Consider the following 24,979-nt stretch of genomic DNA (forward strand, 5'->3'; position numbering starts at 1 on the left):
TGCAGCCCCACCTGGATAATGCGATGGCAGCCATAGTGCACCAGAACGCTCACCACACATCAGCTCTCAGTGGGGAGGAGAACAGAGTAATGAAGCCAATTCATAGAGGGGGATTATTAGGAGGCCGTGATTGGTAAGGGCCAATGGGAATTTTGGCCAGGATACCAGGGTAACACTCCTGCTCTTTTCGAGAAACGCCCTGGGATTTTTAATGACCACAGAGAGTCAGGACCTCGGTTTTATATCATCCAAAGGACAGCGCCTGTTTACAGTATAGTGTCCCCGTCACTATACTGAGGCATTAGGACCCACATAGACCACAGGGTGAGAGCCTCCTGCTGGCCTCACTAACACCTCTTCCAGCAGCAACCTTAGTTTTTCCCAGGAGGTCTCCCATCCAGGTACTGACCAGGCTCACACCTGCTGAGCTTCAGTGGGAGGCCAGTTGTGAGTTGCAGAGGGATATGGCTGCTGCACTTCAGATGATTAAGGGCTGTAAGTGACTTCTACACTTTTTTGTTGATTTTTTTATTGATCTTCCTAGAAGGTGGAATTACTTCTCATGTCTCAGGAGAAATCTTCCACTATGAAAAAAGAGGGTGTTTTTGTTTTCTGTCCCAAAAGACAAGCGTGTCTCCCTTCAGATGAGCTCCACCATTGCAAACTCACTGACTGCTTGCCTGCTGATTGCTTGACAGGCTCAGGCACAGCTCAAACTGGAGGAAACTCTTTCATCTAATGGAACTAGTTTCCCCTCACTGACAGGTTTTCTGCCCTATACAATACCTCCTGTTGCTTTTGGTTTGCAAGAACTATTCATGCTCCTAGACCAGTAGCATCTTTGTGTACTCTGTCTCTAGGGGGCCCAACATATAAAAATGTGTTGTAGTTAGTTGCAGAGAAGATGTTTGATGTCCTGTAATGACACTGCCTATGGCCATTAATTTATCAAAATGATCTGTACTCTGTGCAATAGTCCAGCTGCTTTTATGCAGATCCAAACAGCGATCTAACAGAGCTGTCCGTTACCAGTCTTTATTGTTAAAACCGTTGGCACAGTGTATTTATAGTAGGCAAAATATGAGAATCACTCCTATTGACACACAGAAGCCCAAATATAATTTCATACTAAAACAACTCCTTTTCCATCCCACATTCATTTCCAGAAGAAGTCTTTAGGGTTTACATATATGTGTATTAAGCATTCCCCCATAAATCGTCAGCATTCATAAAGTGAAGGTTCTGAATAAGATTAGAGTGCATTTAGCTCCTACAAATAGAAGGATTTCTAATATATAACAGAGTTTATAATTCTATTATGTAACTGAGTACACTGTAATATACTATTCTTCATTTTCATTATCTTAAATTCACCAAAATGCTTAGAGAAATTTAACTTGATTTAAGTTTAAGTTTCGTTTGGAGGTAAAGTGCCCTTTGTATTTAAAAGGTGTTACAGGACTGATCTAGTTGTTGCTACAGTCACTGAAAGGGGTCTAATCTCTTCTCTGTATGACTGTTCTCTTGTGTCCAGTCAGTCTCCTGCCGGCTCCCACTCTGTTTACATGAAATACAGAACTGGACCAGCAGGATGAACAGTAGTCCTGACTGGGACAAAACTTCCCATTCCTCTCAAATTTTAATGCACCAGCTAATCCACTTTAAACGGGCACACAGAACGCGTGCAATATCACCATATCGGTGGCTCCAGACGAAGACCGTCACTAACACTCTCCGTTCTAGCTGCTCTGAGGTCCCTGCCCGCTCGTTTTGGGGGATATGTGACTAACGTGCTTTCAGATGTAACCATGCTGTGCTGCTGAGCCCCAGCTGCTGCTGCTCAGAGATGATTCACAAGTGGCTGCACTCTCAACCTTCAGGCATGGTGCCTTTTGTTCTCAGGTCTAACTGCAGCCAAAAGTTTTGTGACGTGGAGTCCAGACTGCAATACTCTTAAGCCTCAGTTGTTTGTACTCCGGAATCTGGTCTTCTGGAAAGAAGCATGACTGGATTGCAAATTCCTTTCACAAAACCTGGGGCAGTTTGAGTTGGGAGTTGCTTGCCTCGACCAGTTGTCCCTTTTGCCTTTTTTAGATTGGAACTCCCCCGCCCCCCTTTTTGTGTGTCTTTTGTATTGGTTGCAATTTAGCGTTAGGACTTTAAAAATCCAGCAATTTCATATGAAAGCTGAACAAGGTCCAGAAAGTACCCAAATCCTGGAGAGAATCTCAAAGGCTCTGAAAGTGCAGTCTAAGAAACTGAAGCAGAAGCAGTGCCATACAGGAACTTGCCACGAGAAGGTGATCTAAAGATAGAGTGGAGAAAAAGCCAATGGGCTTCCAATGGGCCAACAGGCTTGCCGATGAGGAAAGACTGTAAGATGCAGTAAGATGCAGTAAAATGCAGTCAGATGCTTTCTCTTGCACCCACAGATCTTCCACATGACCTATGACCTGGCCAGCGCTGTGGTGCGCATCGTCAACCTGATCGGGATGATGCTGCTGCTGTGCCACTGGGACGGCTGCCTGCAGTTTCTGGTTCCCATGCTGCAAGACTTTCCCAGCGACTGCTGGGTCGCCAAAAACAAGATGGTGGTGAGTACGAGCTCCGCGCTGCCCGGAGCTGAGAGGCACCTCACTTCCCATCTGGTCCCAGTCCTTGCTGCAGAACCTGTATCAATGTTCATTCAGACAACGCTGAAGTCAGTGATCCACTGCCAAATTTGCAGTGATGCCATTGTCCCAATTCTAATTTAACAATGTCATCTAATTTCAGCTCCCAATTGAAAGCTCAGATAAGGTGCAGTGAGCTTTTTCTCCAGTGGCAGTGAACAGTAGACCTGTCCTTATAACCAGCTCCAACTAAAAGGGAAAAGGACAGGCTTTGAAATTTTCAGTGATTAAGCAAAATCAAATTGATCATGAAGACGGGTGGAACATTTTTCTTTGCTTCTTCACTTTTCTGCATTTTGCAAAAAATGCAAAATACCAATTGTTAATCTTCTTTTAGACATTCCTGAGTTTGAGATTATACTTAATAAATTAATAGACAATGAACTTTTGACCCACTTTCTGCATGAAAACGCAGAGGATATGGGGTACAAAGTGACACCACCTGACTTCTTTCCAGGCTAAGATACAACTGCCCCGTGTAATTACAGTGTAATGTCAAGTATTATGAGTTTGTGATATATTTCATAGAAGATAATTGCCCCATGAAAGCCCCTGAAAGGTGATGACACACAATTTTTATAACATCTGTTTTGAAGTCCACAGTTTAACCCTTTTCAATGTTCTACCAAATTAATTTCCAATAATTTCCAATACTGGCATATTTTCTTAGTACAACTTAGTACAAGGCATTAACTCAGTCTCACAAACTTCTTTGGTTTATTTTCACTTCATTCTAAGCAATATCTACAGCATTGACAGCAGTGTTACCACCTTGTAGCTAATAAGACTGGGCTTAGTCAATATTGGAAAGGGCCGTCCCCAGGGAAAATAAAGTTGCTGCTGTAAGTACTGTAGTGTTGGTGGACCAGTTGGTGGTGATCTTCCCTGTTTCTAGACTGTTGTCCCATTGTGGTGACCAAAACCACTGTGCTGTAGATAGTGCCATCATTTGGTTAAGACATTAAGCCAAGGTCCAATATTACATTGTCATTAAATATACGTCAGCATTATTTTTAAGAATATGGGTGTCAGCCCTGGTTTCCAGGCTAAATTCTACTCCTTTCTCCCTTATTTCAATTGGTGAAGTAACCGTCACTTCTCCAGGTGATTGGCTGTGTATTGCAGTTGCTGGCATGTAATGACTGCCACACATCTTTCAGGTGGGTGTTCATACAGGAACAAGTCACCCCAAGCATGTGATGAATTTGCATCCGGGAGCATCTCATCTGCGCATGTGTATGTACAGTATATACAGTATGAAATGGCTACGTGCTAAACCGTTAGTGCCTATGTGCTAATACATTAGTGCCTGTGTGTGTTTTGGTGAGGGGTTCTGTCATGTTTTGCTTTTGCAGATACAAACTAATTGGCTTTATTTGATTTTGTGTTCTTTGGGAAATCTACCCCAGACAGATTTAAACATGTTGCTTCACATCACACTCTATTGTTATTCCATCTCTGTTCAGCGGGCATTACCCAAAGGAGCTCAGAAGGTGCACAATAGTTCATTTCAGGAAAACATGCCCACTGCGTTACGTTTTTTTATTTCTAACCTGCTTGTGTCCTGTCAACATTTGACGTTCCTTTTTCAATTTGCTCCATCGTACCTTATTAGGCCTAATGAGGACCATAGAGTATTTAAGGAGAACAGAAGAGGATTGAAGCAGTGAATATCACCCAAAGGTCTGAATCACATGATATTTATAATCTGAACATTCCAGCCCTGTTATAAGATATGTGATGTTTTTGCGGAACAGCATCTCGAAAGTTTATGCCACCTTGTATTTATGTTGTCAATGTGTGTCTCCCTCACAGAATGACACCTGGGGCCAGCAGTACTCCTACGCCCTGTTCAAAGCCATGAGCCACATGCTGTGCATTGGTTACGGGCAGCAGGCCCCTGTGGGCATGACCGACGTATGGCTCACCATGCTGAGCATGATCGTGGGCGCCACCTGCTACGCCATGTTCATCGGCCACGCCACCGCGCTCATCCAGTCGCTCGACTCCTCCCGGCGGCAGTACCAGGAGAAGGTGAGCCCCTGACCCGGGGAGATAGGTGGGAGGGCTGGGGAGAGGCGGTGCATTTTTATACCCATCGGCTTTCCGTCTGTATCTCAAATAACAGTGCAGCAGCTTTCACTGAGGTCAGGTGAACGATCACTGTCTGGGCTACAGAGGGAGCAAAGGTCTTCTCTGCTGTTGTCATTCTGTGATTCGACATAAAATACAGTATAACAGCTAATGAATAGAGACATGCTTGTTTCCTAATTTTAAGTCAGTCGTCTTTCTTTTTCCTACGTTCTCAGCTCAGAAGAACAAAAATATTTCCTGTCTCACCTAAAGGAGTCTCTGACAGCTGCCCAAGCAAGCCCCATCTCCCTCTCTGTCAAATCCTTGTAGGAAGTGGCTGGTTTGGTGTTAATGAGCTGTGCTGCTAAGCTGCCTCATGTTTTTGCACTCTGGATTTCCCCCAACAAAGAGAGGAGCCCACTGGGAAAGAAAATCTCTCAGCCCTGGTGAACTGCTCCTTTTAAAATACTGATAGTACAGAAACAATTCTTTGATCCTCTTGCAGCAAAGCAATCACAGTGCTTGATCATTGTGCTGATCTGTGTGGATTGCAAGCCATTACCCCTGAATAGCACCATAAAAGTGCCAGCTTCTTACCTCATCACTAAAAACAATCTGCATTAAAAACGTCTTGCTCAGGAAGATGCCTTGCTGAAATATATGGACTACTAAATCCATATAAAGTCCTTTTTGGATATACTGCCAAATGTAAATAGGAGCTAATCGTAGAAGAAAGATGTCTAACAAAAATGCAATTTACAGATGCAATACCTCTTGTAACTGAGAATGATCCTACAGGATCATTAGTACTACAGTATTATACAGCCCAAGCTTATGTGGACAAACACAGAGCTAAAAGCACTGTGAAAATGTCACCTCAAAAGACGAGATGAAATTCTCTGGTGTTAAATGGGAAGGATTTGCCTCACTAGGGTACTTCATACAGTAGTTACCTTGCATTGTTTTCAGTTGCACCATAGGTCATTGGTCAGACCTCTGAAGTCTTCAGACACAGACCACAGGCAGGGTGTAGTGTTAGCAAAACTATCCATGGAATCAAGCCGGTCAGAGCTTCAATTTTATATCCACCAAAGAACCTTGAAACTGATGCAAAAAGGTACTGGAAGCCCAGCCCACATAGAGGTTTCTCTATCGCACTGACACCATCTCTAGTCTCTGACACCATTCTTGACTGAATCAAGAACCTTAGCTTTCAGACTGAGGAAGATCAGGAAGTGGAGGTTTGCAGTAGGGAAAGCTTGACATGGAAATATTGATCTGTGCCACCTTTTATACTCTTGTGCCATTGAAGTGAGAAGGTAATGCTGTCTCTTAATCTGTGAGGGTTTGTTGCAGTTAAACTTGAATTTGCCTTTAAAACCAGTGGGATAAACAACGCAAAAAAAGATCAGATCAGATCTGCTAATCATATTACAGTTGTTTAAAAAGCCAGTGTTGTCTGCTGCCCTGCTTTCAGGGAATGGCTGTGCCAAGCAGGTCTGCCAGCTGTTTCCTGCTCCCAGTCTGATTCCCTGGGGCATGAGCTCTGTAGGGCAGTGTCCTGGGGATTCAGTGTGCCTTGCAAAGACACTCCATCTAACAGCAGCCTGACTAGAGCTTGCAAAGATTTCTTTTCCAAGTTTGACTTGGCCAATAGCACTTAGACTGCAGGTTGACTCCTTCGCTGGTCTAATATTTTATATCACAGCTGTTCATCTGCTAAAAAAGGCATGTTTAAAAAACATGTCCTAAAAGTATGTTACTCATACTGTAAATGTATTGAATATATGTATACAGTATCATATCAGAAATCCACCCAGAGCACAAGGAACCTGGCCGAACTGAAGCCTGGCCAGGATGCCAGTCATATAGTACACTGTTTAAAAATGTCTGGTATAATACTGTACATCTACTGTATGTTTAAACAAATTTAACCATCTAACCATTTGAAATATATTTTAATATATTTCAGACCCCCACGGTTCTTCACTCTTCATGCCTGTATTTCAATATAAGTGAAACGTTTTTATACTCATCTTTGGCTGCTTGTATTTTCAAGCTGTTTCGCCGTGTGTTTCCCCTCTGGAGCAGAGTAGGGACCTGGAGGTGACAAGCCACGTGCTCTTGTCTGAAGTCAGGGCTTGACCTTTCCCTGCAGGAGCCTCTCAGGGGAGTGGCGAGAAACAATGGGCTGCAAACTGTGCAGCTCCATTATCCAGCACTGCTGCTCACAGGCCCTCAGAGCCCACCTGCCAATTCCAGCTCCTGCTCTTGGAACTCATGGTGCACAGCAGGGCAGTCGTCCCCTGAAGAGTCGCATGACCTTGGCTTGGTTTGAGTGCTGAGGGGGCAGAGCGGTACCTCTGTGGCTCAGGATCTACGCCTGTGGATGGGAGGTTGCCAGTTCGTATCCCACGGCCGGCAGAGGAATCCTACTCCGTTGGGCCTCTGAGCGAGGCCCTTAACCCCAACTGCTCCAGGGGCGCCGTATAAATGGCTGACCTTGCGCTCTGACCCCAGGCTTCTCTCCCTGTCTGTGTGCCTGTGTGTCTCATGGAGAGCAAGCTGGGGTATGCGAACAGACAAATTCCTAATACAAGAAATTGAATATGGCCAATAAAGTGATCTTATCTTTTCATTGTTCCTGGGAAAAATAGAGCCACAATTCCCTCACAATGGCTAGGAAGAGGGACAGTTCCCATCAGGCACTACGGTAGTTATAGAGAAGGCCTGATGGCTGTAGAATATACAGTATGATAATTGCATGAGGGCAAAGCCCGCAGGGGTACAGTACGTAGAAATGTTTTTTTTTAAGTGGACACCTTTTTAGAGATCACAGGTCAGAAAAGAAATTGCAGCCCTTCTGAACTCAACGGAAAGAGACACCATGCCACAGAGCTTGCTCTGTTTCTCCAGAGTGAGTCAAGAGCTGTTCTCTTTTCCTCAAGGGAGATGAAAGTGCCTCAGTGCTCTTGTCAGCCTCTCCCAAGATCTCTGCAAATGGGACAGACTGGGCGCTGTTGCAGGCACCACGAGGGCAATGCAGTGTCTGAAGGTTTCCATGTCCATACTCTAATGTCATATGGAGGAAACTCCTGGCTAGAAAGATACTTGAGGGGTGTGTGCACAGCCCGAATTCTCAAAATGCACTGTACAGTGAGAGTTTGAATTCCATTTAGAGCCCCAGCAGCAGCTCATGAGCACCTCTGGCAGTGGACATCTCGTTCTTCCTCACCCCACTATTGACCTGGACCAGCCTTCCTGCTCCTCTGAGTCCTGGTCGGGGCAGGCTGAGTGGCGGTGTAGGCAAAGGTCTGTGCAGAGCTGGTGTACAGATGCTGTGTGCCAGCATGAAAGACTGAGTGACGAAGGTGTTTAAAAGGGATTAGACTACAGAGGCAATTGTTTTTTGAAAGTAAGGTTTTCATCTGAAATTGTCTCCCACAGCCCTCTATTTACAGTATATCACAGCCTTCTGGATTTAATGAGTTGTCCAATTAGAGATTACTGATTTCCATATTTTTGATGAAGAAAGAATTGTTACTTTGTGTATGAGTTAGGATTGCAGTTAGGAGAAATCAGGGGATGTTGAAATCAAGAGCTGTTTATGGTTTCTGATCCTAAGATCCTTGAAATTAAAGATATTTAAGCTCTTTTCATTGTTTGTTTTAGAAAGTGTGCTATTTGGTGATAAGGTTATAAGAGGAATGGTATTTTGTGGGTGTTTAAACCATCTTTTTCTACCTCATATTTATTTTAGGTCCTAAAATAAGAGTTCAATGTTTACAATCAATCAATATTGATTAGAACATTTGGTTTAGAGTGGATTTAACTGGAAAAAAAGACAGAAGCCCCTGCAAGCCCTCAGCATTTTTAACTGTCAGTGATGACTTGTCATGTGACATATTGCACCCAGATTTTGCTGTGGGCTAATGTGTAAAGACTCTGAGCAGGAAGGAGAAACAAACTAAAACAAAAGAAAATGCAAAATAAAAACAGCACACACAATAAATACTACAAAATTGGTAATAGTAAAGCTGACACCCCAGGGATATACTTAGTTGCTACTGGATTAATTATCCCTACACTATCCCTAAAGTTATTATTGAATCCAAATTAGAATTAAAACCTATTCATATCAATAAAAAACAGAGCAGGCAGACTAATTGTTGAAATAAATAAAGGACTGAACTGGTTAACAGAATGAAGGGTTTATTTTGAAGGACTATTTTTAGGCAATAAATGGATTAGTATTTTGTACAGTTGATCTCAGACAGGATCTCCTTAAGGTGACGTGTAATCTGTAAAAAAAAATCTCCGCCAATAAAAAAAGAAACTCTGCAAACAATAATAACAAAGTCAGACTAAAAAGTATTATCAGGAAGCCCAGGGTATAATCTGCTGTGAGAGAAGACATTTCTCACAATGTGCCTAAGTGTGATAAATGCTGTGTCTGTCAGAAGCAAGTCAGCAGTCCTGAATTGGCAATGGTTTAACAAGAACAGCAATTTACATAAAAATGACAGAGCGATATTTTTATTGTTATACTACAGTAGAAAGCCATCAATGTCACAATCGTCGGCCCCTCCTCTTAAGGCCGCTCCGGCACTCTCTTGTTTATCTTTGATTTCCCGCACCTGCCTCCGGTTCAAGCCCCCTTCCTATAATAGCCAGACGCTCCTACCAATCCGGGCTCAGCTTTGGAAGATGAGCTCCTGGAAGCCCGCCTACCAGCGAGTCCAGGAGTGCCTCGACGGTATCAGCTTCACAACGGCGTCCTGACCATCTGGGTCCAGGGCTCGGAGTGCCTGGCTCTGTATCCCTCTTTTATTCCCCCGACCCCTCGCCGGATCCGGCCCCGGCTTTTAACTTCTGTCATGTCTTTGTCTTGGATGGACCACCCGGCTCAGGACTTTTGCGTTGTCTGGATTTTCTTACGGACTCCTTCGGACTTGTTTTCCTTGGCCACGCCCCCGAGCACCAGCGCACCTTGGACACGCCCCCTGTTCTTCCAGCCGCGATCCTAGTCTTTTTCCCTATGTTTGTCTCATTCCCCTCCGGATTCTGCCATCTGCATAGGGTCCCGAAAGACGCTTTGTGACAATCAATGGTTACTGCCTTTTTCCGCTGCCTGCTAAGGAGCATACTGTTACACCATAGGTAAAGGTTTGAAAAACCATAAATAACGAAGTGATCATTCATATGCACCACTCGATACTGGGCAATAGTTGCATATCCAGAGCAGGCAAAAACTGAAATTATCTGTATGACAGCATCTTCAATTAACTGTTTGTGAAGGCATGAGAGAAAGCTGTAGTGTAGATCCTTTTGTATTTCACAGAAAGATATTGTACTTCATCACCTCTATGAGGCAGTGGATAGGTAGCAGACTCATTGTCAGACGTATTACAAATCAGAAGCTGATTTCCTGACAGAGGGATCCCCAGCAGATGCATTTGTCAGCTGCAAGTTGTGACACGCAAACTACAAATTGCACTAGCAGCTTGGCGTTAGGATAGTTATATTGGTAAGAATGTAACTGAGCAATTATGCACAGGTTCTCTGGGCATAATTAATGTGAATCCTAAAGGTGATTAGACTCATGGCCCAATACTGCAAAACTTATTTCTTTATGAAAAACTTTTTGAGCGCTTCCATTTTTTTTGCCAGACTTGCTCCTGAGACTTTGTTTTCAGGAGCGTCGGTAAGCAAAGAGCTTTGAGTTTCAACGTCAGCTGATGCTCACGGTCGTTCAGAAATCTGCCGCTCTTCTGGCGAAGACATGCCTTCTGTTTCCCAGTCCCAATCGATCTCTTCCTGCTTCGCGCTTGTGATCTCAGGTCCTCATTTCGTAGTAGAGCCTCAAGTAACCATAGGGTTTACTTTTTCAATACCTTTGAGCATTTTGAAAACTTCAATCAAATTACAGTAGCTTGTATTCTCTGATAGAGATCGATGTTCTTTCCCTGTAGTCTGTATGTGTGTGGTCTTTGATGTCAGGAGTAACTCAGGCCACTCTTCTCTGAACTATATAATACTGGGGCAGGGGGTGACATTTCCACTGGTCTGCCACTAGAGGCCACTAAATAGGGCCTCAGTGATTTGCAAAACACAGCAAATGACTTGGGTGTAATCGGTAGTTACTGTATATGAGTGACGAATCTTGATGCACTTTCTCACATGAGTTTAGTTAAAGGACTTTGTGTCACAGGGAGAAGTGAGGGGCGAGGGATGAGTGTCTGTCGCAGGACTGGGGGAAAGGAGGCTGTATACAGGGAAGTATCCTGCAGCAGCTGGACCTGAGGGGTGGTATTTCGCGCCTCCCTCAGAAATAGTGTTTCTTTATTATGAAGGGGACTAATGCGCATTTTGTGAAGTTTTAGAACGATACCTTTTATTTTGAAGTAATGGCTAGGAAGGCTCCTGGACTTCAACGTTATCAAAATTAAGCTGCAAGTTTTCATGTGCAAAGATCCCCGAGTCCCATTACCCAAGACAGGGATATTTCTAAATATCCAATCATTGTTTTGTCTTTTTTTAGTGTTTCCTCATGTTTTATAGATGAAAACATCGACAGTCATTAGCAGCTAAAGCGTTTGAAGAGGTTAGTGGTGGGTAATGTTAAGATTAGGGTTATGTTAATGTTAAGATTACTTGGGTGCTTAGTTGTAGTGTCATCAGTAACCCCTTACAGATGAGGCTGTTTTACTCTTCATCAGGTTTTACAAACTCCTCTAGTGTCAAGCTCCTGACCGGAAGGTCCTGGTTCAATCCCAGGTATGGGTAAGTGATGGAGCTTGCTCTAATTCCTTCCAGACGGCTCCCAGGCCCACTCAGCCTGCTTTCCAAGTGAGTACCAGGGGTTAATCCTTCTGGGGGTAATAGGCCGGCCGGAGAGTGATGTTGACCACATCACCTCCACCTCCAGTGTCGGATGGTTGAGAAAAATGGTGGCCCTTGCCCCTCATTCCCCCATGGGCCTTTATGGCCTGAAAAGGGACCTACCTACCTACCTACCTACCTACCTTCATACTGACAGACTCTCACATGCAGTGACAGCGCTGCAGTCAGTCAGCAGTGAAATCTGGCATTATAGCCACAGGCCACTGTACGCTTAGACTGCGCATTCTCAGTCTGACACCGTTCCAAAGGAGAAAAGGAAAAAAAGCTTAAGTTAAAAAAATGCAGCATAATTAAGTGGCTGGCTTCTCCACTGGGAAATACATTGTTCTGTTATTTCAGGCACGATCAAGCGAAAGAGAAGCTGAAGGAAGCAACAGAGACAGACTGTAGCACCAGGCTGTGTGATGCTGTAAAAAAACACACGAGCACACACTGGGGTAAAGAGGTGCCTCCATGCACATCCACGTAGTTTTCTCTTGTGCCCTCTGATTCATATTTCACTGCTCATTCTGTAATATATCAACCGAAGCACCCTGGCTGTCACAGTGTGATGGGATATTACTCCACTGTCCACAATGGAGATGTGATTACGTGCTTAATGTTGCCGATGGTTTTATTTCTTCAGAGCTTCTGGGTTTCAGGCAAGAATGAACAGTCCTTTAAGAGAAATTATGTAAGATGGAAATTCCCTTTGCGTACAGTAATATGTCACCCTTGCCTGGGGAATGTATTTAATAGTAATCGTAGGTTATTCATTCACTGGACTCTCAGTCACAAATTCAGAAGTAATTTCTGAAAGATCCTGGAGTGTTTGTGCAATGCTTTCTTGGTGTGTGAAACTAATACCAGTCCAATCTTAATCATGACAGTTCTGCCAATCATGAAATACACCTTTCTAAATCAAATTTGAATTTATAAGACCCATTTTAATATTGTAGCTTCAATCTGAAGTCCATCCACACAGTTCAACAGCCCAGAAGAAGCCACACAGCATGTGTTTGGGGAGTGTTCACAGTTTATTATCGTAGATCCAATTTTTCAGATCAACAAGCATTTTTCACAGGTTCCTTGATCAGAGATTGACAAGGTTTTACAGTTTCTCTAGCAATTGCCTGGGGATAAATATCTGAAAGTTTTATGCTGATTTAATTTAGTTCAGTTGTCTATATTTTGTAGTAAATAATTATTTTCTTTGCAGATCTAGACAATTCTTAAATAGACAAAAAAAAGATTTCTTGATAATGGAGCTGATCATTGCAAGTCCCATGTTTCCTAAATGAGTGTTTTCATTATTCAGGTTATTGGAAATATTAGGATATGTTAATAATAAACATTTTAGGAACGTTTGTGACTTAATACTGTACCTTCATGTGGGCACATTATTATTTTTGGTTCTGCTGTATAAATTAACTTGTCCAGAATACTGGACAGTAAACTGCTGTAAACTGTCATATTGGAATATAATCCTACACTGGCATCTGTCCGTTTCCATTTTCTTCCAGTCTGTTTCATTCGGTTGTTTTGTTCTAGCCATCCTGCCAGCTGGTTAACCTAACAGTGTCTGTAATGCACGGCCCATGTCTCAAGAGCCTGCCACAGCGTCCCAGTGCTTTCACCTGCCAGTGTTCTTTATATGGCTGTATAACTGCCCCTGCCTCAGTGCCTGGAAAATCACCCAGCACATGCATGGTGCACAGCTGAGAAGCCTGAATCTGGAACTGCGCGTGTTGCAGTCAGAGGCATCATTAGCATGTGTGGCTGGCTGTGATGGCAGTGACCACAGCAGACAGGACCCCTGTCTGTCTGGGCCCCTGTGTGAGCCTGTGTGTGCGTTTCAGCACTCTTCATTGGCGCAGACTTACCTGGAAATCATGCCTGTCCAGAGAGATGTGCTGTTATCAGCCAAGACAGAGCAACAAACATTATTTGATTCCTGTTCCCCGCTGACAACTCTGTACATAAGTGGACACATGTCTGAGCAAAACCAACACTGGCAAGGTAACAGGTCCTGACCTGACCACTAATTAAGTTCATTTCCTCGAACAAGTGCTCAAGCCAGGATTAAACTGGAGCTTCCACCAGCGGCCAACTGAACAATCCAAACCTGACACTCAGTGGCAGAAGCCCAGGACATCCAGTAACCCACTGTCCAGCAACAGAGTCTGGAATTGGTGTCCAGCAGGTGGGTCAGAGTTTTGATTTTACATGGGCTTGGATCTAATGTGTAGAGGAATCTCACTTTTATCCGTCTCTTTTACACCACTCTCATGATGAAGCACTTTCCTTTAAACCGGCTGTCTCAAAGCACAGAGTACCCTTGATCATGAAGCTGCACTGCAGGGCATCGCTGCAGGGGACAAGGAGCAGTTAACTTGCCGTGTTGAAGGTTTTTGATTTTGACCGTGACTGTTATTTGGAAAGACTTCATCTCTCATGGCCTGGGTGCACTTTCCATCAGCAGTTTGTTCAAAAACACAGCTTGCAGAGTTTGCCAGCTGTTGCCTTACAAGCAGTATTCAATGTGTGCTGTACAGCAGGTGGCTGATTGACTCACTGGCTTGTCCTGAAATTGCAGTAGGTGCTTGCGTGTCGAGTGAGAATGAGGTACGAGTGTGATGACAGGGAAGTACTGTACTTTAATGACACAGCTGAAAGGAAGAGAGAGAAACAAGAAAGCAAGTAAGCAAATGTTTATATGAGTTCCTGTTTAGTCTTCTTAGAAGATCCTGTATGGCTCAAAGGTGCAGCTCAATCCAGAGAGCTGACATTCTTGATATCTTTGAGCCCTGCGGAGTTTTGAAAGGGAAACTGTTGCTTCTGTAGCCTACAATCTGAATACAGTATTTTTAAATGCTGGAACACTCTAGGTCAGGAGTTGTAAGTAGCATTCATAAGAAAAATGAGTATTGTGATCTAACTGTTTATGACATCATTATTAACTTGTTGATTGTTTTAAGTTTTAACTGTCTATAAATACCCAAATATATAAAAGACCTAAGCATGTATTTTATATTGTTATTTTTTTAGTATTACAAATATTTTAAAAGGTTAAGGAGGGTTGATGTATTAATAGAAAATTCCTTGTAAGGCTTTAAACTTTCTTTTTGCAACCATTGCAAGATTTCTTGTGTTGTACTAGAAATAATTTTGGTCGGACAGGTTTCTAATTCTTCCAAGAAATTCTCGAGCAAGAGAGAAGTGTATTTTCACATTTTTGTATTCAGTTACAGTACATTCTTGTTTTCTGTCTGACAATATGTACTGTATTTTAGACTACTGATTCTATTTAAGAATCTCTTCACAAGTCCTCTATCTGTCCACTGCTTTGAAGAGGTAAGAGGAAGATGCAAACCTTTTTACAGTTTTGAAGTCTGGGCAGCTAGTCGTGTTGCTCCTGTTGGTGTTCCTACAGGTGGCAGCTGGATGAGATCTGCTCTCTATAAGATGGGTGAAAAGGCCTTCTCTCCTTCCTAACCATCCTTTTGTTTCAATTCGCTTGGCCCAGGGGTTTGTACAATGTTATTTTCTTTAATCAGCAGAACTCCTGCCAAAAACGATTCGGGAAGTGACCAGCAAAGAAACAACTTATGAGGACACACCTATAAATAAGTAAATAAGAAATAAAAACAAGAGTTTCACAAAATAAAATAGTCAGAAGGAGAAGAGATAACTCAGGACAGTGTGGGTACATTACAGCAAGGACAAATCTGTTCCCAACATGTTGGACATTCTTCGTATGAGCTTTTTATACTGGATTAGCTAGGGACCACAACAAACAGGAGTTTTTTGGGATGAATAATAATTTAATTGGCACATTAAAAAAATCCAACACCAACTCTAACCTGCGCACGTGCCCCCTCCCTCAGCACTCCCAGGCCTGGGAGGGCAACACGGAGCCTCAGTGCAGTCGAGTGTGTCTGAAAGAGTGTGGGAAACCAGCTCAGATCGGCAGTTTCTGGCTGCTGTAAGCTTGGCTTTTCCTTCTTTGCTTGACATGTAACACTGCTGCAGATTTTTTTAATACGTAAAGATAATCTATCTCCAGATGTGTAGGCACAAAAACAGCATACTAGTAGTGCTTTGATAAAAAAACAACCATATGAGCTAGATGAGCCCAAAGCCCTCATTTGTAAGGTTTCCTATCTTATGTTATTATGCTCTAAAATATTCTAAGTATAGCAACCTGCTGTATATTGGCCTGCTCTCTGAACTGGCTGTGGTCTGCCTTCCAAGAACTCCATACTGGACTGAAGGCCATGCTCAAAGGTGACTGGAACAGTGAGCTGCTTAGATTAGCAATTGCCCATTGCCAATTATTTGACAAATAGATTAATTGTTTTTCACCATTTTGATTGGTCGAGACAATCACTGCGGCTCATAACGGGATCTATGTCATGGCCATTACAGAGCTGCAGATGGGAAATAAGGCAGACATTCCTCCTTATGTGAAGGTGATTCTGAAGCAGTTCCAGAAGGCAGTGATTAGCCAAGGCTGGATGGTCATTTTGTGTGCAGCTTATCTCCTGAGCTCAGGAACAGTTCTTCATCCTGCGCTCTTTTTCTGCCTTGATATCTCTGCCATCTCTTCCTTTCATTGTTTCTCCATCTCTGCTGTTCATTTGCAGTTAGCTCTTGCTGCAACACATCAGGCTTTGTCCCAGTTAGTACTGGCAGTTCACTCCCAATAAATGTTCTCTTCAGGGCAGTGTAGGACCTAATTAAAGCTGAACTTTATATTCTGCTTATTAAGTAACTTTCCTAGCAGTTCCCAGTTCTAGTAATCTTATCTTAGCTTCATTTCAAGTGGGACTTCAAAAATACAGAAAAGGCATAAAATAAACTCTTTTAAATCATTGGCGGGCATTGTTTTTAAAGTTTACAGTATTCTGTTTATAAACCTAACTTAGAAGCTCTGATTCAGTCCTATAGGCTTCTCTATTCTAGTCTCAGGTACCATTGATACAGGATTCTGAGGTGTTGCTGAGTCCTGTTGTAGCTTTGCTTCTTCATGAATTTAGATGTTATTTTGATCTGACGTATATTGTAGATGAATCACTAGGAGTAAAACCTAGGAATTAAGCATATTGGAAGGTTTATGGAGTGTTTTTGTTACAGTAAATTTGGTTTCACCTGCTTAGCTGAGAGCTGACCTCCTGGCCAGAGGACAAGGAGGCTGGGGCTGTCCTGTGGAGTGAGGAGTGACCAAGGGGCAGCTGCAGAGGGGGAGGTGGGGTGGAGGTTGGATGCAGAAGATGTATGTGAGGGAGAGAAGGGGATCACGTATAGTATTTAAATAAATAACAACAGGAGTGATTATGAATTACTAATAGCTGAGTTGCATTGAATTTAACTGTTGTCTTCCCTCCTAAACTTTTGTTTTAAACTCCATGGTGACCACATTAAGCACCTGATTTACAGATTCACTGGGAAATTAATCCAAGATGCTCTGTTTTATGTTTCCAAATAAAGAGGCGCTTCTATGACTTTTGTGGTCATCACATCTACAAAAATAGTCAGGTGCCTTAACATTAAAAGCACAAAATGTTTAATGGAGTAGTTCTTTAGACTCTGTGGAATAATTGTAGCTTAGGAGCCTTTTTGAAATACATCTGGTTTCAACATGAGAACTGCACCTTGACAGAAGACAAGGGGGCCAGTATGCAGTGTGAAAATCACCCATCCCTGCTGCTCGTGACAGTACTGATTAGTATGGGAAACTTATTATTGACATAGTTTGAGCATTGCCCAGTGTTTCCACATATACTTTAGTATGCCATGTTCATAAGGCTTGTGTAATGTTTTTGGAAAGCTCAGTTCCAAACCATTGACCTGCCTGCTCAAACACGTGCTGTACATGTGGCAATCAGCTCACATGTGAGAAGAACACCAGGTCTGTTTCAACAATGAACTGTCAAAATGCTGTTTCCAAAAAGGAGGCTCTGCTGTGCACGTAATGCCTGTACAGAAGCTGACGCGATATCAGGAAACAAAAAATAAAATAAAGGATAAAGCCCTCAGGCAGAACAGGCAGAACTTGAGGCTGCTGCAACGTAGTTCAAGGTAGTGCTGCACTGTGAGATGAGGCCACTGGGAGAACAGAACAGAAGTGACACTGGCAGCATGAATTCATCACTTTCCTCTTTCTCTGGGTTGTCAAAGCTCACCCTCGTGTGGTTTACCAGCAATGACTAATCGATTGTACCCTGAGTGAGACAGCAGAGCGAGACACAGACTTGTCGAACGCTAGTGGAGGGATGTAGGATTCTCAGGGATGCGGATTCCTGTTGCTCTGCCCGTGCGGGGGCTCCTGGCTCTGGGGAGCTGCCGGTGCTCTCATTCAGGGGCAGCCAGGTCCCTGGGGGATCTCTCTGGGTTGTACCACCCTTCTTCTTACAAAGAGAGCCATTAAGACTTTAAAACTGCACCTCGTCAGGATCTCAGTGTTACATCTCACCTGAAGCACAGCACCGCTGACAGCAGGTTTCTCCTTATCTCAGCTTCGCAGCATGAGCACGACATTTCCAGTCCAGAGAAGAGAGTATCACCCAGTGGCGGGTTGTGGATCCTGGCTCATACATTCAGAATTAAACACAGATGTTAGCTAATGAAGTACAGTGGCCATACTTGCAATTGCTGCAGCGTTGATGACAAACTGCGATTCATAATTGTCATCCTCATGATCGATGTCTGTATAATGTTGACGGCAGCGCTTCTTATCTGTCCTTTCAGTACAAGCAGGTGGAGCAGTATATGTCTTTCCACAAGCTCCCCGCCGACATGCGCCAGCGGATCCATGACTACTACGAGCATCGCTACCAGGGCAAGATGTTCGACGAGGAGAGCATCCTGGGAGAGCTCAGCGAGCCGCTGCGAGAGGTAAGGCAATCAGCTGCGAACAGCTGGATTTCCCAGAGTACTGACCTCAGAGTGTGTGCAATTATGAGGATTCCTGGAGAGAGCTTTGGCCACTGGTCTAAATACATCTGTGGAAACAGTTTTTAAAAAGTCAGTAATGGATAACAAATTTAATCGCTGATTATAATAAGTGGTAAACTCAATTCATTAAAAAATAGTAACAAATAAGTGACTTGGCTACAAATTGTTCATGCTTTAAACACATGGTCTTTAAACACATGGTCATTTCCATATATTTTTTTGGCAAAATCAGTCTCATGCTGGCAAAAAAAAGAATTGGCAGTACTTCATATTCCTAGAACAAACTGGCCCCATGCACACATCAATGTTCTGTAGTTTTAGATTAGTTCCTTTTAAATTTCCTGAATTTATTTGTAAGTTTCTTTTCTGGATCAAACCAGTAGTATGCAGTATGTGTGCAAAGATAATGAACCGATTAGAACAGTACGTGGCAGAATAACCCTGGGCCACAGAAGTGCGTTCTCAGCACTTTTGTAAGCAAACTCACTGTAAAGGAGTGGAGAAGAGAACTCCTCATGCAGTCACTTTTTAGATGTTGGGATGTCAATTCAACTGAGCCGCGCATATCTTGGTTATTGAATTCAATTTAAAGTGAACTTTATTTAAAGCCCATTGTTAACTCCCCAGACGAAAACAATTTGATTGTGCTATTGTTCAGTAACATCCGTTGAAGCAAAACCAGTCAGCCTGCTCTCAGCATCGTACTTTACTATTATTTTGCCATTATTATCAAAGTGAAAACTTTTCAACTTCTCCCTTGTAAAAGCTTACTTCAAATCATGATGATGGCATAACAGACTGTAGTAAGACAAGGACAGATTGTACAGACATGGATAGATTTATTTAACCAAGATAAAATCACAGTAAAGTTTAGAAAAGGTATTTTGAAACAATAAACATACTGTATGACTTGTTTCTATAGGGAAATCAAATTTGGCTTTTTAAAACTTTTCTAAGGCCTCTGTGATTGTTCCAAACGTACTGGAACAATATAATGACAAACCATCTCGAAGACAATAGGGATGTGACCACCCTACACACGTTAACAGCAGGACCCTTTCTTTGGTGACTTTCTTTGCAGGAAATCATTAATTTTAACTGCCGGAAACTCGTGGCATCCATGCCTCTGTTTGCCAATGCCGACCCGAATTTTGTCACATCCATGCTGACGAAGCTGCGTTTCGAAGTGTTCCAGCCCGGTGACTACATCATCCGCGAAGGCACCATTGGCAAAAAGATGTACTTCATCCAGCACGGGGTGGTGAGCGTGCTGACGAAGGGCAACAAGGAGACCAAGCTGTCCGACGGCTCGTACTTCGGGGGTAAGAGCGCCTGCTGGACCAGTTCTTCTGCACAGCGACACAGGGCGCATGAATAATGTTCCTTCACTTCCCACAGGCTGGATTGTTTCCTCACTGAAAGCAGAGGCTCTGCAGAGTCAGTTCTGTGAACTATGTATATTTATTATAAATATCAATGGAGGGAAACCTCCACAGCTTCAGATTATATCGCTTTAACCAATTGGTTTTGTGACATTATTCTCCCCCTGTGCATTCTGGCAGTCAGATGTCAGGAACTTGTTAGGTAACTTGGTCTGGTTAAAGAGTGGGCAGACAGAATTTCTTTATTAACCTTTGCTTGAGCAATATTATACATCACCCATATTTTTACATGCCTTGGAGTGAGGAGACATATCCAGAGAGGGACCATTGAATCCCTACCAAGAGCAGCATAAATGTTGAAAAGAAACACTACCATCCTACAGTGCAGCTCACACTTGGCCTTTGGACATCATTTTTAGAGTGTCAGTGTCCCTTCCAAGATGGTTCTGTCTGAGACAACAGCATCATGAGCACCTTTGACATCAATTTAAAAGAAGGGGAAGCGCCTACAGTACGTTCTCTGTTGAAAACAGTGAAGAGCTGAGGCTCCCTTTTGTAACTCTGTGGCATGGGGTTCCTGGCATCTTCCTGGAAGGTTGTTTCAGCCAATTTCCATAACAGACTTTGGACCACTTGTTAAAATGTGGAACAGCCACTCCTTGGGGTATACTGCAGTTTTAAAATGAGGGTAGAGCATTCAATTTTTCCAAATGAGGATGCCTTTAGTACTATTAGAATAAATGGAAGCCTTCAATGCAAATATGTAAAAGAAGACAAAGCTTTTACCTCACCTGATTAAGGTGTACAAGTACAAGTACAAGGTACAAGTACAAGCACAGGTGTCCTGCTCAGCTATCCCAGAGTGCTTTGCCTTCCATCACTCCTCTCTCCACCCTCGCTGAGGGCCGGGGGTCTGATGGGCTCATCCTGACCACACAGCCATTTCCTCAGCCAGGAGAGTCAATATCAAATCAGTACCACACTTTCTCTCGCTAAGTCACACCCTGTTAGGGTTATCTGAAGCTGTTGAAATAATTTCTAGCAAATTCAGATTTCTTCACACAAACAAGTAATCATATTGTCTGAGAATTGTATTCCATTTTCTTTAACTTGAAAGCAGAAGTAACCTGCAGAATATCTCAGAACGTTTAAGCACCAAGCTGGTAAACTTTGACCTTGAAGGTCAGTTCACCAGTCAGTTGTAGTTCTTTGTCAGGATACCAGTGCATTTCACACAAGAGACAGAATGGTACTCTGAGAAGAACAGGCAATGTTTGAAATGTGTATATTTTACATGCAAAACTGCAAATGCTATGTCCATATAGATTTTTAATTACTATATTTCTACTGTAAATAGTTTCCAGCACTTTCTATACAGAAAGCTTTAACTTTCGGTTTGTATGAGGAGCAGTTCCTGGCACTACTGCACTTCAATTAGAGAAAAAACACAATACCTGTGGGGAATTCTCTACCAAACACGAGCTAGTCATTCATGAAATTAATTTCTGTGAATGTCAGATACAATTTTCCCAGCTATGTTCAGCCTTTATTATGTTCAAACAAATTGAGTACCTGAGTGAAACAACGCAACAAGAAAAAGACTATGGGGCACCTGTGCTCTGTTATGGCTCAAAATGTTCATCTAACGTCTTTCAAATTTCTATTTTCCTTTGTCTCATTAATAAATATTATATACATACAGTACCTATGGAAGTAAACAAGCAGGGAGAGAAAGGGGCCCGTATTAAAGTCCTCACAGATAATGCCTGAAACCATCGTTTCTGCTACTCTAGGGAGGTCTAGATACTGTACATCAGAATTAATTGAAAAACATGAAGGAGACAAGGACAAGGAAAATTGCAGACTCCACTGGTCATTATTGCGAGAAGCTACAAAAACAGATTGCATCCATATTCACAAGTTAAAGAAACTTCGTTTAGGCAGGTACTGTCTGTGTGAAACTGTCTCAAGCTATAAAGACAAGTGAGAGGGGGAGCCTTTAGTTTTCCATCGCTCATCATCCTTTCCAGGCCTCTATAAACAGGCTCTCTGGCTGGTTCCCAGTGCGTGTTGCTCACAGGATCAGCAGCTGCTGGCACTCTCTTGTTCACTACAGGCTCCTGTTACCTCTTCCAGAAACTGTGTGGATGCATTAAAGAAAGAAACAAGGAAAATCTGGTCTTGTTCAAATAAATATATATCACCTTTATCACCCTCCAACTTCCAGCTGGCAGCCCACTTGAGTTTAGCAGGTGTGAGCCTGGTCAGTCCTGGTCAGTACCTGGAGGGGAGACCTCCTGGGAAAGCTAAGGTTGCTGCTGGAAGAGGTGTTAGTGTGGCCAGCAGGGGGCGCTCACCCTGCGTGGGTCCTTATGCCCCAGTATAATGATGTGGACACTAGACTGCAAAAAGATGCAGTCCTTCAGATGAGATGCAAAACTGAGGTCCTGGCTCTCTGTGGACATTAAAAATCCCAGTATGATTCTTGAAAAGAGTAGGGGTGTGACTGTGGTATCCTGGACACATTTTTCCCCTGGCCTTTACTAGTCATGGCTTCCTAACAGTCCTCATCTATTAATTTACATAATTACTCTGTTCTCCTCCCCACTTACTATTATTAGATGCATAGTGAACCAATATGACTCTGTCAACACGTCATATTTGCACATGGTAAAAGCCAAAAGCACTCGAATCCTGGGTGAAAGAACAGCTTAGCACAGGCGTGTCCTATCCGGGTCCCAGAGGGTCAGGGTGTCTGCAGGTTTTCCTTCCAAAACAGCTCCTAACAATCTAAAGCACTCTTCCCTGGTTTAACAGAGACCTAAAGAACATGCAGACACTCCGGCACTTCAGGACAAGGATCAGACAGCCCCTGTTTTTGGAAATATTTGATGGAAAACAGAAATTTAGAAAATGAACTGGAAAAATTCACTCCAACACAGAAACCCTGCCCACACTTTAGAAATGGGAACTGAAGCTCTTGCAGTCAAGTGGAAACAAAGTACTGTTAATTATGCATTAGACCCTGCATTATAATAATCTTTATAATAAACCCTTCATTATAATAGTTTTAATGATTCTTTATTTTCTGAAATTCACATTCTGGAGTGCATCAGGGATTAATCTGTCTTTACACACAGTGCTACAAGGCTTTAAAATTACACTGACCAGCTAACATCAAGAGCCATGATCTCCAGGACTGACACCAATAATTTCTTCTTTCAATAATAATGAGGATAATGAGTAATTAGCTTTGTGAGTTATACATAAACTGAGCATTTACTGTCAGTTTAATTACAGCGATGCACTGACTTACACAGTGGCCTGGAAAACATAAAAAGAAAATTAACATTTCTGTTTATTCTACAGTATATCACATTTTTTATTGTTCCCATTAAGCACTGTTTTGCATCTGGCAGTCGTTTTCTTTCTTGAGATTGGGAATGTGCATAGAACTTTAGGGGGCCCAGGTTGTACGAGCCCAGTTGGGAATTGAGCCAGGAATCTGGGGTTAACACCCATACTCTTAAAAATAATGCTGTAGGATCTTCAATGTTAATACGTTTGAGTCTCGGTTAAATATCTAATTCCGAGGACAACACCTCCTACACTGCAGCAACTCTGTTCACTGTACTGGGGAACTGGTGCCACATCACCACTCACAGCAGAGGCACAGCTCTCCAAGGAGCTCTTCCAGTGCAGTTCTGTCCACGATGTGGAATACACAGTAACTGCTCAGTTACTGTATATTCAGGAGAAAGCTTTACTGTATGAGGATGTCGAATGAATTACCTTGTAGAAATTAAATTATCCAGGCGAAATAAATGCGCTTGTGGTTAACTTCTCATGCCTTTGCCTAGGACTGCATCGCAAGAGCTTCCCTACATCTTGAACCTAAGAACACAAGGCAGCCTTTCCAGCTTGTTTTCCTCCTAGAAAGTGATTGGGTCAGCTGGCGCTGCAGGAGTTTATGGACAGTGGAGGAATGATCTTTGAATGCTCTAGGGTCTTCGTATTAGAACATTGATACCAGCAGCATCTTCACAGCTTATTTCCTGTCTTTCACTGTTCTTCACTGAGCCACAGCACCTTTGTAGTGTGATCAAACCCAGTAAACCTGCGTGCCCACAGAAGCCTTAGATAACATCACTCTCAAGCAGTTTAATTGGTTAACGCTGCATAATTAATCATATTAAAAATGACCACATGGTGCTTTTTTGAACTGTCACAAGTCGGCCTCACACGCCACTCCAGCCGTGGCACTGGTGCAGGGTCTGGCCAAAGGAGAGCACCAACAGTTTGTATTCTTGCAATCTGCTCATGCAGCGGCTTTGAAAAAGGAGTTCTCCAGCACTGACATGAAAAGGTGAGGCCCGGTTCACATTAATGCTGCAGGCTGCCCTCGGGACGGCGATGTGAAGTGACAAGAGCTCGGTGCCTCGACTGAGGAAGTCAGGGTGTTAATCAGCCCTGGACAGGCAGCTCATTGTCAGCTCTGAGCCAGAGGACACCCACACCACAAATCACACACGTCCTGGTGTTGTCACTCCAATTTGGACTTGAAACAAACAGTATGATGTGACTTCTTTTATATTGCTATCATATCATATTATTATAAGTAGGCTAATATTAACAAATATAATGCTAATTATGTATACTTATATATATATAATGCAAATAAGCATTTATGGTTTTAAAGTTACAGCAGCTGTACTGACAAGATATCAATAAAACATTTTTGTTCTGCGATGCTTTTAAGAAATTCTTTGCTAGTTTGTCTGTTCTGGTGAAAGGATTCATGAGAACAAATTTGTATGACCCATTCATTGTGAAAAGAAAAAAAAACACTTCTTTAGATCTCAAATTTCACTTTTGAACACTCCTGTTCCATTCTGCAAAAATGCTTTATCCAGCTGCAAAAGGCTGTGTAGTTTTGTACAAAGTAGATAAAGCTGGCACAGCTTATATATCATCTACATTGTTATATAATAAGCTTATTTCTGATGTCATATA

General features: G+C 42.8%; 1 protein-coding gene across 1 annotated transcript in view; it reads left to right on the forward strand.

Moving 5' to 3' along the window:
• hcn4 (hyperpolarization activated cyclic nucleotide-gated potassium channel 4) overlaps positions 1-24,979 on the forward strand; it is a 94,928-nt gene that overhangs the window by 57,479 nt on the left and 12,470 nt on the right. Inside the window, exons 3-6 of the mRNA XM_088921354.1 lie at positions 2,433-2,594; positions 4,488-4,706; positions 18,378-18,524; positions 19,666-19,906. Coding sequence (XP_088777480.1) covers positions 2,433-2,594; positions 4,488-4,706; positions 18,378-18,524; positions 19,666-19,906 — 769 coding nt within the window. The remainder of the gene's footprint in view (positions 1-2,432; positions 2,595-4,487; positions 4,707-18,377; positions 18,525-19,665; positions 19,907-24,979) is intronic.

The sequence above is a fragment of the Atractosteus spatula genome, chromosome 7, assembly GCF_055471065.1.
Source record: "Atractosteus spatula isolate fAtrSpa1 chromosome 7, fAtrSpa1.hap1, whole genome shotgun sequence".
NCBI classification, from domain to species: domain Eukaryota; kingdom Metazoa; phylum Chordata; class Actinopteri; order Semionotiformes; family Lepisosteidae; genus Atractosteus; species Atractosteus spatula.